Source organism: Mycteria americana, chromosome Z, assembly GCF_035582795.1.
Source record: "Mycteria americana isolate JAX WOST 10 ecotype Jacksonville Zoo and Gardens chromosome Z, USCA_MyAme_1.0, whole genome shotgun sequence".
NCBI classification, from domain to species: Eukaryota; Metazoa; Chordata; class Aves; order Ciconiiformes; family Ciconiidae; genus Mycteria; species Mycteria americana.
The window spans coordinates 41322043-41334570 of record NC_134396.1 but is presented as its reverse complement, the minus strand read 5'-3'; the positions used below and the strand labels follow the sequence as shown (position 1 = coordinate 41334570).

At 46.6% G+C, this 12528-nt stretch overlaps 1 protein-coding gene across 3 annotated transcripts; it reads right to left on the bottom strand.

The window, feature by feature from the left end:
- Nucleotides 1-853: 853 nt before the first annotated feature.
- On the bottom strand, nucleotides 854-12215 carry S1PR3 (sphingosine-1-phosphate receptor 3). 3 transcript variants are annotated; one of them, XM_075527065.1, is made up of 3 exons: nucleotides 12080-12215; nucleotides 4089-5404; nucleotides 854-3033 (listed from the first exon to the last, which is right to left on the bottom strand). In XM_075527065.1, exons 2-3 carry the CDS (start codon nucleotides 5224-5226, stop codon nucleotides 2825-2827), a joined length of 1347 nt encoding a protein of 448 aa, XP_075383180.1. In that variant the 5' UTR covers nucleotides 5227-5404; nucleotides 12080-12215; the 3' UTR covers nucleotides 854-2824. The 3 variants fall into 3 exon arrangements, with proteins under 3 accessions (XP_075383180.1, XP_075383178.1, XP_075383179.1); XM_075527063.1 differs by lacking the exon at nucleotides 12080-12215 and adding an exon at nucleotides 11446-11667; XM_075527064.1 differs by lacking the exon at nucleotides 12080-12215 and adding an exon at nucleotides 11141-11321.
- Nucleotides 12216-12528: the final 313 nt, after the last annotated feature.

The following is a 12528-nucleotide window of genomic DNA, read 5'->3' as shown; positions in this document are numbered from 1 at the left end:
TTCCCCAAATCCTCTTCCTCCACCACCTGAGTGTCTCCTTGCAAAGGCCCTTCCCTCTTACTCACCTGGAGAAAAGCTGAGCCCGCAGAAGCCCTGGGAAGTTACGTTGCTCTTGGGGAGAAGAAATGCAGCTCTGAAGGCAACATGGGCATCTGCACGCCTCTGCACGCCTCTGCACGATGCCTCCAGACCACTTCAGGTGTCAGGAGGTCTCAGGGCTGCGGCAAGCCTCACGGCTCAACGGTGGCCAAGCAGAAACCCCTGATCACTGCTGCCGTGCCTGCCCCCCATGAGAAGGGAGAGTCCCCAGACCTGGGGCGGCCGTGGGGTCCACAGCTCCCAGCAAAGTCAAGGGGCCGAGCTGTGCCCTTGGTTGTGTTGGTGGCTCAAATGGCAGCACCCGGGGCGGACGCCAGCACAGCTCTGCTCAGCAGGGGCGGACCGGCTGCTCTCAGGACCCCAGCTTCTTGGCAGCTGGCACTTTATGCACAGGTGTGTTTTCCATTTCCTTACTAAAGCAGCTGGAAATGACAAACCTCGTAGGCAGCGCGACACCCTAATTACAGCCGCTCTTTGTAAAGCGTGCCCTTCCACGGCCGCAGCCGCGCGCGGTGCTGCCGGAGCAGACAGCCCTCTGAGCAGGGGAGCCGAGGGACCCGCCTGCTCCCAGCACAGCGGGGCGAAGGAAGCCTTCCTCCGACGCCACGTCCCTGCCGCCTCCGGCCGCAGAGCGTTGCCACAGGTACTGCCTTCAGGCGCGACACCCAGAGTTCACATGCACGTTTTTCCACTGAAGGCCAAAACCTCTTTTACAATTCTTTGAAAAATGACTGCTACACAGCAACTTCGGTTCAAAGGTTTGAGATTTAATTAAAAGTTCTCAAAATGTTTATGGTACCTAACGAGTTGAAAATACAGTTAAGACTGTTGGCAATAAAAGACTCTTGGAAAGCATCTTGTGAAAGCTTTTTTTTTTCCTCCTTAGGTGGTTTGATTTGCATTTCTTTTTGTAATCCAGACCCAAAATAAATATTCCAATTAATGAAATAATATGAATGAAATGTTAAGTCTCTTTTGTAGCTTTTGCTCCACGTAAAACCAATTGGGAAAGGGAGACCTGATTCAGTTTCTTCTATGCTCAAATCAGCCTAGATGATAAAAAGCTTGGATTCTGGGATGTATTTTAAGGAATTTTCTAATATCTTAGGGTGAAAGAAGCTATTCAACTTTTCCAGCTTCAAGGATAGGACATCTTCCTGGTTGTTTATGGTCCACTGCTGTTAAGCCCTTGACTTGTCCTACTTTAAAATTTTGCTCTGAATTCTTCCAGAATCTGTGCTTTACCTAATATGTCCCAGTGGGATGTACCCACTGAAGACTGTATCCGCAACAGTTTTTTTCTCTTCAGTCATAAGTACTTTGTAAATTATATTATCAGTGTTACATGTGAATCCATGAATCTCAGGAGCCTGCTTCAAGTACAGCAGGGTAGTGAACTAACAAAATATCCCCACAGCTCCAAAATAAGAGAACGAAATCAAGGTAGAGTGACAGGTTTTTGTACTGACATGCAACCACATGGCCTCCAACAGTGGAGATGCTTGCATTACTTGTACCTTGCATCAACTCTGACAATAGCTAAGCCTAGAATCCAGATGTTAAAACTCACTTTTATGTGCATATTCTTGGACTTTGGCTATTAAAAATATTCTTTTTTTCACTAAATAGTGAGAATCATGTAACATCCTTGACATGAGAGTTGGTGTGGGGTCAGCCACAATGTCTTCTCAAACCGTTGTGTTGCTAAGGCCTTTCTGCTCTACAATAGCAAGGAATGCTGCCACGTGCCACCACCTCATGAACTAACATTTAGAAGTATACAAATATTTAACTGGCAGTTTTCAAAGACACAACTTCAGGGGAGAACTTCCACATTGAAAATACAGCCAAATAGCACTGTAAGATCTAAAGACCTAAGCAAGCCATGGCAATGCAATGTCACCAGTTCTGTTTCTCACACAGCTACAGAGCTGCTGACCCAGCCTGTATTTGCAGTTCATATAGTTATATCATGCTTAGCTTAGTTTAGCTTTTTTTTCTTCTCTAAGTGCACTGCTTTTCAACATTTTTGGTAGAAATTATTTCGTATTTACTACTCTCTTTCACAGTTATTTCATTCAAATACAGTTTTTCTTTGTTCTTACACTTTTCTAACAGCGTAAAACATCTACAAGCAGACTGTTAACTTGTAAAACATAATCACAATGCAAACCTCTACATTTTAAAGGCTTTTGCTACACACATTACACAACTTATACTCTGTACATACTTGGGAAGAGTCTAATGCTGCTGCTTTAAATGATTAAGACCGGAGTAAAGCTCAGGATGAGCTCCTTCAAGCTGTGTATTAAAAAAAACTCAACGACTTCTGATTGTGCATAAGACAAGGTGTAGTTTGAGACATTAAACACAAATCTTTGAAAGAGCCCAAGGAAGTTAGATGCTTACATTCTTACTGAAAGACAACGGGAACTAATCTCAGAACTTCCCGTCAACCTCCACTGAAACCTCCAGCCATAAAGTACTATTGATGGAAGTACCACAGGCCACTTCCACGAGGACTTGAAACCAGACGTTTACGAAGTCTTAACCACTCTAGGTCTCAGGGAATCCCTCTGATGCTGAACACCATCCTGTACTGAGGCTGGTAAGGCAGTGATGAACCATAAAGTTGTTTTCATACAGGTTTCTCTGCAACAGCCTCTCAAAAGAGTAAGTCTGGGGCTCCAGGAAAGTTGGAAGGTCTTCCAAACTAAACAGGCTTTCATTCCAGATCCAAGGCACGGTCAGGTATAAATGGAGACATGCCTTTCAGCATGATCCTGTTGTACCGCATCTTCCCTCTTGTATCTGCAAAAGTGCCTGGAGACAGTAGGAGTGTAGGGTCCCATTGCCAGAAAATGGGATCTTGTCCCAGTGGCTGGACTTCTTCCCAGGGAGAATTTCTAACACAATCCCATGCTGTGGTAGTGCCTGGAGAGAAAAGAAGGAACTCCACAGGGACCTGTTTGTGGTTCATTGCTTTCTGAAATGATACGTCTCTTTCAGAACTGAAGAATCTCAGCTTAGGTAGTGCATTCACAATGTACACAGGTTTACATAGGTTTGACATATATTTTTAAATACATTGGAAACAGTAAGTAAAAATATATGCATTGAAACAGTACATACACTTGATACACGTGTATTGTTGGGTCACATTTTAACTACTTTAAATAGCGAACATATATAGCCTCTCTCAATGGTTATTTACTACTGCTTGTTTAAAGTAAGTTGTGAAATGTCACAGTGACAACTGTCGTGTTGTCTTTCACTAAACATGAAAAGTTTGAATAACAGTGGAAAAAATAAAAATACTGCATTGATACAACATGTTGAAGTTCCTGTCAGTTAAAAGATACTACTTCATACATTTTCAAATATCCCCATTGAAACACATCTATCTATTTGTATAATTTGTCACCTTACAGTGTATACTGCAATACAATGTTTAGCATATTGTAAACTTTTACCAAACAATGACTTTTTAATAAGGAATTGTACAAATATACACCTATTTATACCACATACATATAAGGCCATTAACATAACAGCAAGATACATATAGAGAACTATAATCGCCAACATACGTAATGAGCTTTCTCCCAGTTGGCAATAATCGGGCTCATTCTCTGATTGTCAGCAGTGTTTAGTGAATGCTGAAGTTTCTAACAGGTTTTCTTGGTGTCTTGCAAGATCAGGCAGTGCGAAATGCAGCCTCATCATGCAATGCCATCATGGTGCACAACGTCATTAGATGTGCATGGACTCTGTCCTGGCTGTTGGGTAGCATGAAAGGGTTTTTCTGAATCAGGTGTGCTACTGAATGAACACCCAAAGCAAATGATTGTTGATAAATAAGTCCTCAAAGTTAAATAAGTGGTTAGTGTTTTCCCCTGTGACTTAAGTGCATGAATGCTTAAACTATACTTGTAGTTTAAATCTAAAGGCCACAAAAAGGTACTTGTCTTGAGGAGTCCTTTACTTACAGAAGTTTCCATTGTGAAACGAAGATTCATTTTTCTCAGCAATACACGAGGGAACATTCATCGGTGGGAAATCTTCCTTTGGCTTTTGGGTATTGCTGCTGCTGGATTTACTTCGACTGTGATCTGGCGTGGGCTGAATAGGCAAAGATCTGGCCACTGTGGATTTCACCAGGCAGCCACAAACAAGCCGAAAGAAAGCCCGACGCATTTCCTTGCTGGCCAGCGTGTAGATGATGGGGTTCATTGCAGAATTGATGACCGCCAGAGCAATAAACCAGTTGGCTTTGTACAAGATAGAGCACTCCTTGACTCTGCAGGCCACATCAATGAGGAACAGGATGAACAGTGGAGACCAGCAGGCAATGAAGACACTAACAACAATCACGACAGTCCTAAGGAGTGCCATGGACCGCTCCGAGTTATTGTGGTTAGTGACATTACGACTGCTGGACTTTACCAGGATGTAGATACGGGCATAAAGGATGACAATGGCAACCAAAATGGCTATGAAGATACTAATGCAGAACACAACATACTTCTTGGAGTATAGAGGCAAAATTGTTGAGCAATCTGGTAAGTTGTTTATACAGTTCCAGCCAAGGATGGGTAAGGCACCCAAGGAAATCGAAATAAGCCAGCATGTACCAATGAGAAGGAACACTCTGTATTTTTTATTTGCATCATAAGGCCTCATTTTAATCATGGTCAAATGCCGCTCGATAGCTATTGCTAGTAAGCTGAAAGTGGAGGCTCCCAGGGCAACAAACATACTGCCTTCCCTAATGAACCAGATTGTGGAGGACAAGCTCAGAGTTTTCTTCCCAGACATAAGAATGTTTACTTTGTAAACAATCCCGGCTAAAAGATCACAGAGAGCTAGATTGCCAATAAAAAAGTACATGCGGTTGTGAAATTTGTTGTTTTTCCATATGGCAATCAACACCATCAAGTTTTCCAGGACTATGAAACTACATAGGATCAGAAATGCTATAGTGGGCAGGTCTATGTTATCAGTTGCCTTTTCCCGTAAAATAAGCTTTCCTGTGTAATTATAATGCAGTATGATCAGAGAGTCCATCTCTTCATTTCCTTGAGGGCCGACAAGAGCATCAGGTGGCACGGTAACTGCTGCCATCATTCGTTCCCCGATGCTGGACTTTTCTTCTTTAGTATCACGAGAATTTAGTTCCAATAATTTTCCACAAGAGGGAGATCAAGCCACGTTCCTCCAAGCGCTCCCCTGGGCAGGCGGTGGGTATCCCCAGCTCCAGCAAGCCTCGCATATTAATTCGGGAGAGTGGCTTGCAAACCAGGCTCTGGAAATAAAAACAACAAATGCAACATAAATCTCACTGTCTTCCCATGTCACCCACAGCCCGCACGGGTGCTCAAGCCGCAACATAACCCAGGAGCCGAGAGGGATGGGACACCGTCCTTACTCGGGGGGACACCGTCCTTACTACGGGGGACACCCTTACTACGACGGGACACCAAGGTCTAGCGCTGCTGCGTGCTTATCAAAGGTAGCTGTGGGTAAGCTGTCGGTCGTGCTCTGCACAGATGCAGCTCTGCTGCAGAAACACAAGGGCAATGTAGAGAACTGCTCATAGGTGTTTCCCTCTACAAAATTTTCATGCTGAAAAAAATGCAGAGGAGTGGTGAGAAGGATTAGCAAACGGTCCCAGCAAGCCCCAGTGTGCACAGCGACCGGCTCACTCTTTCTCAAAAAGACCCAAGTGTACGTGGCACTACCAAAACACCACCCAGCCGTCGCTGCCTGAGCAGCAGCAGGACAAACTCACTGCTTTCTAAGCTTGCCCCTGTTCCCCATGCAGACCTAAGGCAGCAAAGAGCCTGAGAAAGTTGGTGTCAGGTCTTGATGCCAGTGTGCATGTTGCCAATGCCTAAAATAACTTCCCACCCTTAATGGTACAAAATTATACTATTTACAATTAAGGAGATGCTCTGAAAGCCAGTCATCATAAAACCAATCCTACTTCCCATTCAAATTAGTTGGATTCCTGCTACCGTTTTTAAAATAAGCACAGCGAGTCACATCTCTGTAAGTATTGCTTTTCTTTACGGTTCACTTTACTTTTTTTTTTTTTCCTTTGCACGTGTATACAAGACATACATTTAATGTTGTTGGGTTTTTATAAAATAAAAAATAGTTCCATCAACTTTAATTGTCCTTCCCAATTTACTTCTGTTTTTCTTTAAGTTATGACTTAGATTAACTGCAACATTTTCCCACGGACTTTGATAGGTTGCATTTTCACAGCAGATCCTCCTAGCTGTCTTTTTTCCATTGCCATGTATAAGTATTGGAAGAGATCTACACAGCTTTGTAAAAATATCAGAAGATGTCACAAGCACTTACTGTTAACCAGAAATGTTACAGTTTAGTTGCTGCATACTGCAATGAGAATCTGTGCTCATGCCCCAAACATATGTACTGAGGATGAACAGATAGCCAATTTTTCAGCTTGGTAATCAAACCAGGATGGGGATGAGGAGAGAACTGGTTCCATCCAAACCAAATTTGTAAAGATTTAATTTTTTTCTGGGAAAGGTAAGAAAATAAAAAGTTGTGCTGGATGGGAGGACACTTTCCATCAGCCCAAAATGAAATAGCTTAGTTTAGGGCACTCGTTAAGAGCTAGAACTCCTTAGCATTTATTTACTCAAGGGTCACGAGCATTTCCCAACCACGTGAAAGACACTTTCAAAGGATGGGTATCAAGGCAAGACATTGAGATCTCAACCTCTGCTAGAGACCAGCGCACCAACAGGTTTCAACCTGCAACCTGTATATCCCAAGGAGTATCTGATTTACTCTGGGTAATGAAGTAGGCTTACCATCAGCAGGCTTAGGTTTAATACAGAAGTGTTGGTACTTTCATTGGAAAACAGCAGCCTTCCACTACTTAAAGAAGGCATACAGGAAAGATGGGGAGGGACTCTTTATCAGGGAGTGTAGTGATAGGATGAGGGGTAACAGTTTTAAACTGAAAGAGGGTAGGTTTAGATTAGATATTAGGAAGAAATTCTTTACTCTGAGGATGGTGAGACACTGGAACAGGTTGCTCAGAGAAGTTGTGGATGCCCCCTCCTTGGAAGTGTTCAAGGCCAGGCTGGATGAGGCTTTGAGCAACCTGGTCCAGTGGAAGGTGTCCCTGCCCATGGCAGGGGGCTTGGAACTAGATGATCTGTAAGGTCCCTTCCAACCCAAACCATTCTATGATTCTATGTTTCTATATATAGGTTTCTTAAGATCACAGAAACATGTGAACCACTGCTGTTCCAGCACTCTGTTTTGGGCACTTGAAAAATGGGGGATGCATTTTCAAGTGCCCTCTGGAAAAGGGGAGGAGCAAACCATATCCCAGATGAATATAAAGGGATTTAAAGGATGACCCACACCTTATTTTCCCACCCTCCCTTTCCTTGGGTTCCCTCTTTCAGAAAAGAAGTAATCTGACAAAAGCCTACAGTGAATTGACTTGAATTCTTTAGTACATTCAGGATGTTTTAAAATTGTTTTCTGAGAATATAATTTACTATTTACCCCATAGTTATTATTATTATTTCCCCATTCTAGTTCTTAGGTCCAAACGACTTTGGTGAAGAGACCTGCTGGGAGAGACATATTATCGAAGAAACACAGTTGTTGCTTGGTGTCCTTGGTCTTTTTTACCCTGAAGATGACAGCAACCATCTTATTAATTTCCCGGGAGCAGAACTGGGCCCTCAAGATGTTGACCTCTTTTCTGAAGCATGGTAACAGTGAAGCTCTTCAACAGAACAACTTCACCTCAGCTAAGGTTCAATCTAATTGTAATTCAGTTACAATCTGCACACTGTTATCACAGAAACTATCACAGTCTTTCATTGTATTGGCTTATAACAAAATGCCACTGTGTCCATGTGAATCGCAAGTGCTTCCCACTGTAAAATAAACAATTACATTTGACTAGAAAAGTATTTGTTAACGACAGCTCAACTAGCAATCCTCACCAGACTGGCTGATGGCTCCCGAGAGAATCATATTCATATAATTTAAGAGCATCACATGCAACAAAATAAATGTTTCTGTAAGTCTTTTCCAGAGTTACCATACTGGTCTATAGAAGGACAAATATATTTCTTTCTTTGAAGAAAATTATATGCCAGACTTAGGACTTTATCAGCCACAACTCAGCAGCTGTAAACTGTCATGACTCTACTAAAGGCAATGGTGCTATAGCAGTTTCCCTGGCTGAAGGCATGGATGATGCACTCAATCAGCAGAAATCATACAGAGTCTCTTCCATTGTTTGCAAGTACTTCTTCTCTTAAAATTATTACAGCAAACTTAGTATCACAAAAGTAAATCTTTGCCTCTGACACGCTAGCGGCAAGGCGATGGAGGCTGTAACATTATTATTTGCCAGGACTCTCAGGGAATGAATATCACTCACAAGTCACTTGACAGTTAATATAACTAATAATGTAATAAATTAAAATTTATTCTCTTCTGGCAGCAAAATTTCCAGGCAATATCTCTCAGCCACACTATTTTTTTGTTTTCCTCCTGCTTTGTAGCCAGTAACTCAGAAAGCACATTCATTTTTTAACAGTTAGAAAAATTAAAGTTGGTTGTATATTATAATAACAAGAGAGCAGAAGCCAGGTGCAGGATATCTGTGTCACTGCTTCCTGACAGCTCTACAACTCACTCCTCAAAACATTTTTGTCCCAGTCACATACAGAGGACTAGCCACTAGCTGCAAAGTATGGACCTTAGCTCGAAAGATTAAAAAAAGAGCCTGTCCGTGGCATGTTGTGCATTGAGCATTGCCTTGGTTAGGTACCTCAACAACCCGAGCTCTTGATACTGCTGGAAATCAGTTTTATTCCCTCTAAAGCAAACGGGAGGATCCCTATCACTGCACCACCAGGTACCACTAGAAAGATAAACCTATCAGCATTGCAGGGGCAATCTGGCTATACTTTCTCATGGATGTGATGGTCAAGACAGTGTTTGCTAAATTACTCAAATAAAGGCAGTGGTACAATGTCAAGAACCACAGTCATGTGGAGGACAATTCAGTGGCCTCCTTCAGCTATTTGGCTGAGCTTCATCCTCCCTGCTCCAAGGATAGAGGGAGCAGTCAAGGTTAGCAGTGAGCACCATCATTTGCCCCTCCTGGGAAATCTCCCTGCCCACCACCATGCTTTGGGGTTTCCACAGTGGTTAGCGCGCTCTCCTGCAGAGGTCAAGGATCCTAGTAGGGTCAAGCACCCTTCCAGGTTGGAGCAGGGGCCCTCCACCACGGTTCACATCCCTAGGGTCTACCAGGGTCTGTATGGTCCCTGCGCCACATGTACCATGAAAAGGGCAATGCTGTGTGGTAGGCCACAACCCCTCAATCTGCCCTACGGCAAGGCACACCTCCACTGCCCTCTCCAGCCCCACCACACAGTGGTACAGGCAGAGGCTCAGGGCTGTACCGCTCACCAGCTCCCCACAGGTAACACTCTGGGTAAGGCAGCTGGAGTCAACCTGCAATTTTCCTCTGGGAATGTATAATTCCCAATGCCAGGAGGCAACGGGGAACCGGTGATAATGGGGATGCCAAAGCCCTTCAGCAACCACCCCCAGTACATCTCCACTCTCTGCTCCCAGGGGCAGTCTGGTAAGAGTCCTATGGGGAGCTGAGGGCTTTTACTGTCTCATGAGTCACTGGATACTTTACAGCTGGAAGAATAAGAAATTTCTATTTTCAAAACAGTGAGCCAAACTGCTCTCAATTTTCATTATATCCTGAAGTCAAAGCAACAAGTGAGAATAAAGCACAAGTGAGAATAGGACTTAACTTTCCACTACCTACTTTTGCCTACACAAGAACACACGATGCTATGCATTCAGGACACTCACAGTAGTTCAGCTGGAATCATATTTTTCTGCCTTCCAAGTATCCACAAACCGACTTGACAAAAGAGACCGGACCCGCCCCCACCACACACACTGCAGTTCTCCCTTCTCGTCCACACACAGACATACGCTTTGGTGATCAATGACAATTTTAAGAAAGGCAAAGGGAAAGTCAAGAATGCATATCTGAAGCCAAACTTTTGTATATTTACTTATTTTTAAAGCCTCTCCAGATGAAAAGTAAACACGTGTAATTTATCGGGCACACCCTGGTAGTGTTAAATTTGAGAACAGCAGTACATTTCAATACATATTTCCACTCTGAAATTAAGCTGCGCTAGTTGCAAACGAAGTTTAGACAACAAACATCTGCTGCAGAACAATGTCTTGGACAACTCAAACTTTAAAAAGATTTTTTTTTAAGTGAATGTGTTGGCAGCTTACAGCCTCAGAAAAGCCTTTAATAAATGGTTATTTTTCTTGGCTTCTGGCTTTTCGACATCAGTTTGTGTTTTGTAAATCCGAGTGGCACGCACGCATCTCTCACGCGGGCGCTCCAACTCCTGCACGCTGAAGGCTGAAGGCAGGCACGTTTACTTCTTCCCCCCCACCGGCTCCCAGCGCTCCCGACCTACTCCCCCCACTCCAAACTCCAGTATGCCGCTGGCAAATTTGCCTTACTGCAGCGACCTGGACGTTCCGGGGAGACAAACCTCCTGGCTGAGCCACCCAGGAATATCCCCGACGTGTCCGCGGCGTTGGCCGTCCCGCAGGGGAAACGCTACCCGCCTCGCAGTGCCGGGCTGCGCTCGGCCCGCCGCCGCGCCGTGCCCGCACCCGCACCACGCCCGTACGCGACGTCCCGAAGGCACCGCCTGCACGGCGGCTCCCGCTCCCGCGACAACCGGCCCGGCAGGCGGAGCGGCCCCGCTCTCCCAGCCCGGCGCGCCGGGGACTCCTCGCCCGTGGCTCCCCGAGCGAGAGGGACAGCGCGGCCGCGCCGACGGCCCCGACGGGCGGGCTGCGGGGCGGGCAGGCACCGGCCGGGCGCAGCCCGCCGGCCAGGCAGCGGGGAGAGGGGGCAAGGGGGCAGGCAGGGCGCGGGCAGGGCTGTCCCGGAGGAGAGGCGAAGTACCTGCTGCGTCCCCGCCGCGTCCCCCCGGCGCTCTGCGGCCGCCGCATCCGACCGCGCCGGCTGCACGGCGCCGCTCGGCCCCCGGCGCTGCGCTGGGGCCAGGCCGGGCCAGGCCGGGCGGGGCTGGGGATCGCCCCGGCCCTGCCCCGCCGCCGCCGCCGCCGCTCCCCGCGGCTCCGCGCTCCCCGCCGCCGCAGCCCGGAGCCGCCCCGCCCGGCTGCCCCCTCCCGACCGCCCGACCTCCCCGCCGGGCTCTTCTCTGCCCCTGCCCCCACCCCCGCCCCGCGTCCGCCCCCCGGTCCTGCCTCCGGCTCGCTGCTCCCGCGGCGCTGGCGGCCCCGGCCGGGCTTGGCTCCCCGCTGCGGCGGTCCCGGCCTGCCCCCGGCCCGGCCCGGCCCACCCCCCGCACCGCCCCTCACCACCCACTGGTACCCCCGAGGGGGTACCCCTGCGGGGCTGGCTGCTGCCGTCAGGGCACGGCCGCGGGCGAAGCACCAGGCGTTACGGGCAGCCGGGGGTGGAATGCGAGACGGCCGAGCCTGCCGCCGAGTATTTGTAACGTCCATAAAAATGCGAGGGGGAGGGAGGAAATTCTGGGTAGTCCTTACTCAGCTCGAGCTATTAGCATGCTTGAGTGAAGTTTACCTCTCCTGCATCTGCCCCTCTGTTTTACTGTGTCTAATAATGTGATCTTCAGAGAGCTTGAGACGGGTGACACAGGCTGAAGCATTCAGAAACTCCGAGCAGAAATACGTCTGGTTTGACTCTGAGCTGCCAGTTACAGCCTGTTCTTAGTAGGGTACCTCTTGACAGAGTTACTGACTGAAGAATAGCAACTCAAGGATAGCGATAGGCACACAGATTGATTGCCTCAGTGATGGGGGCAGCACTTTGGAAAAGAAGTTGAAACCTGGATCCTAGAACTTGTAAGGTACCTACCTGTAAGATGCCTGTGGGTAACAGCAAACCTTTCTGTCAGAAATGGATATAACGAGCTAGCAAACAGGAACACTACAACAGCCTTGCTAAGCGCAGGCAGGCGTGTAGGGTTGCCTAGTCGTCTTGCTGCAATCAGTGTTTTTCTTGGGAGCCTCCTGTCTGGAGCTGAGCATCGTCACACTGGGACTCATGCCATGGGCTTGGCTGTCGGGCTGCCTGCACTGCTACTTGGTAGGGAAGAAAAGCCCTGAAAGAAAGCAGAACTAGGCTTTTTATAGCCAGAAGTTTAAGCTGATGTAGCAGAACAAACAGTGTGTTTCTGTGATTGCTTTTTATCTGCTGAAGATGAGTAATAAAAGTCTTCTGTTTTAGGACCTTGATAGGAAATAAGGACTACACTAGGCAAAATGCTGGTAAAATCACTTTGAAGATGATGAACCCAATGGATA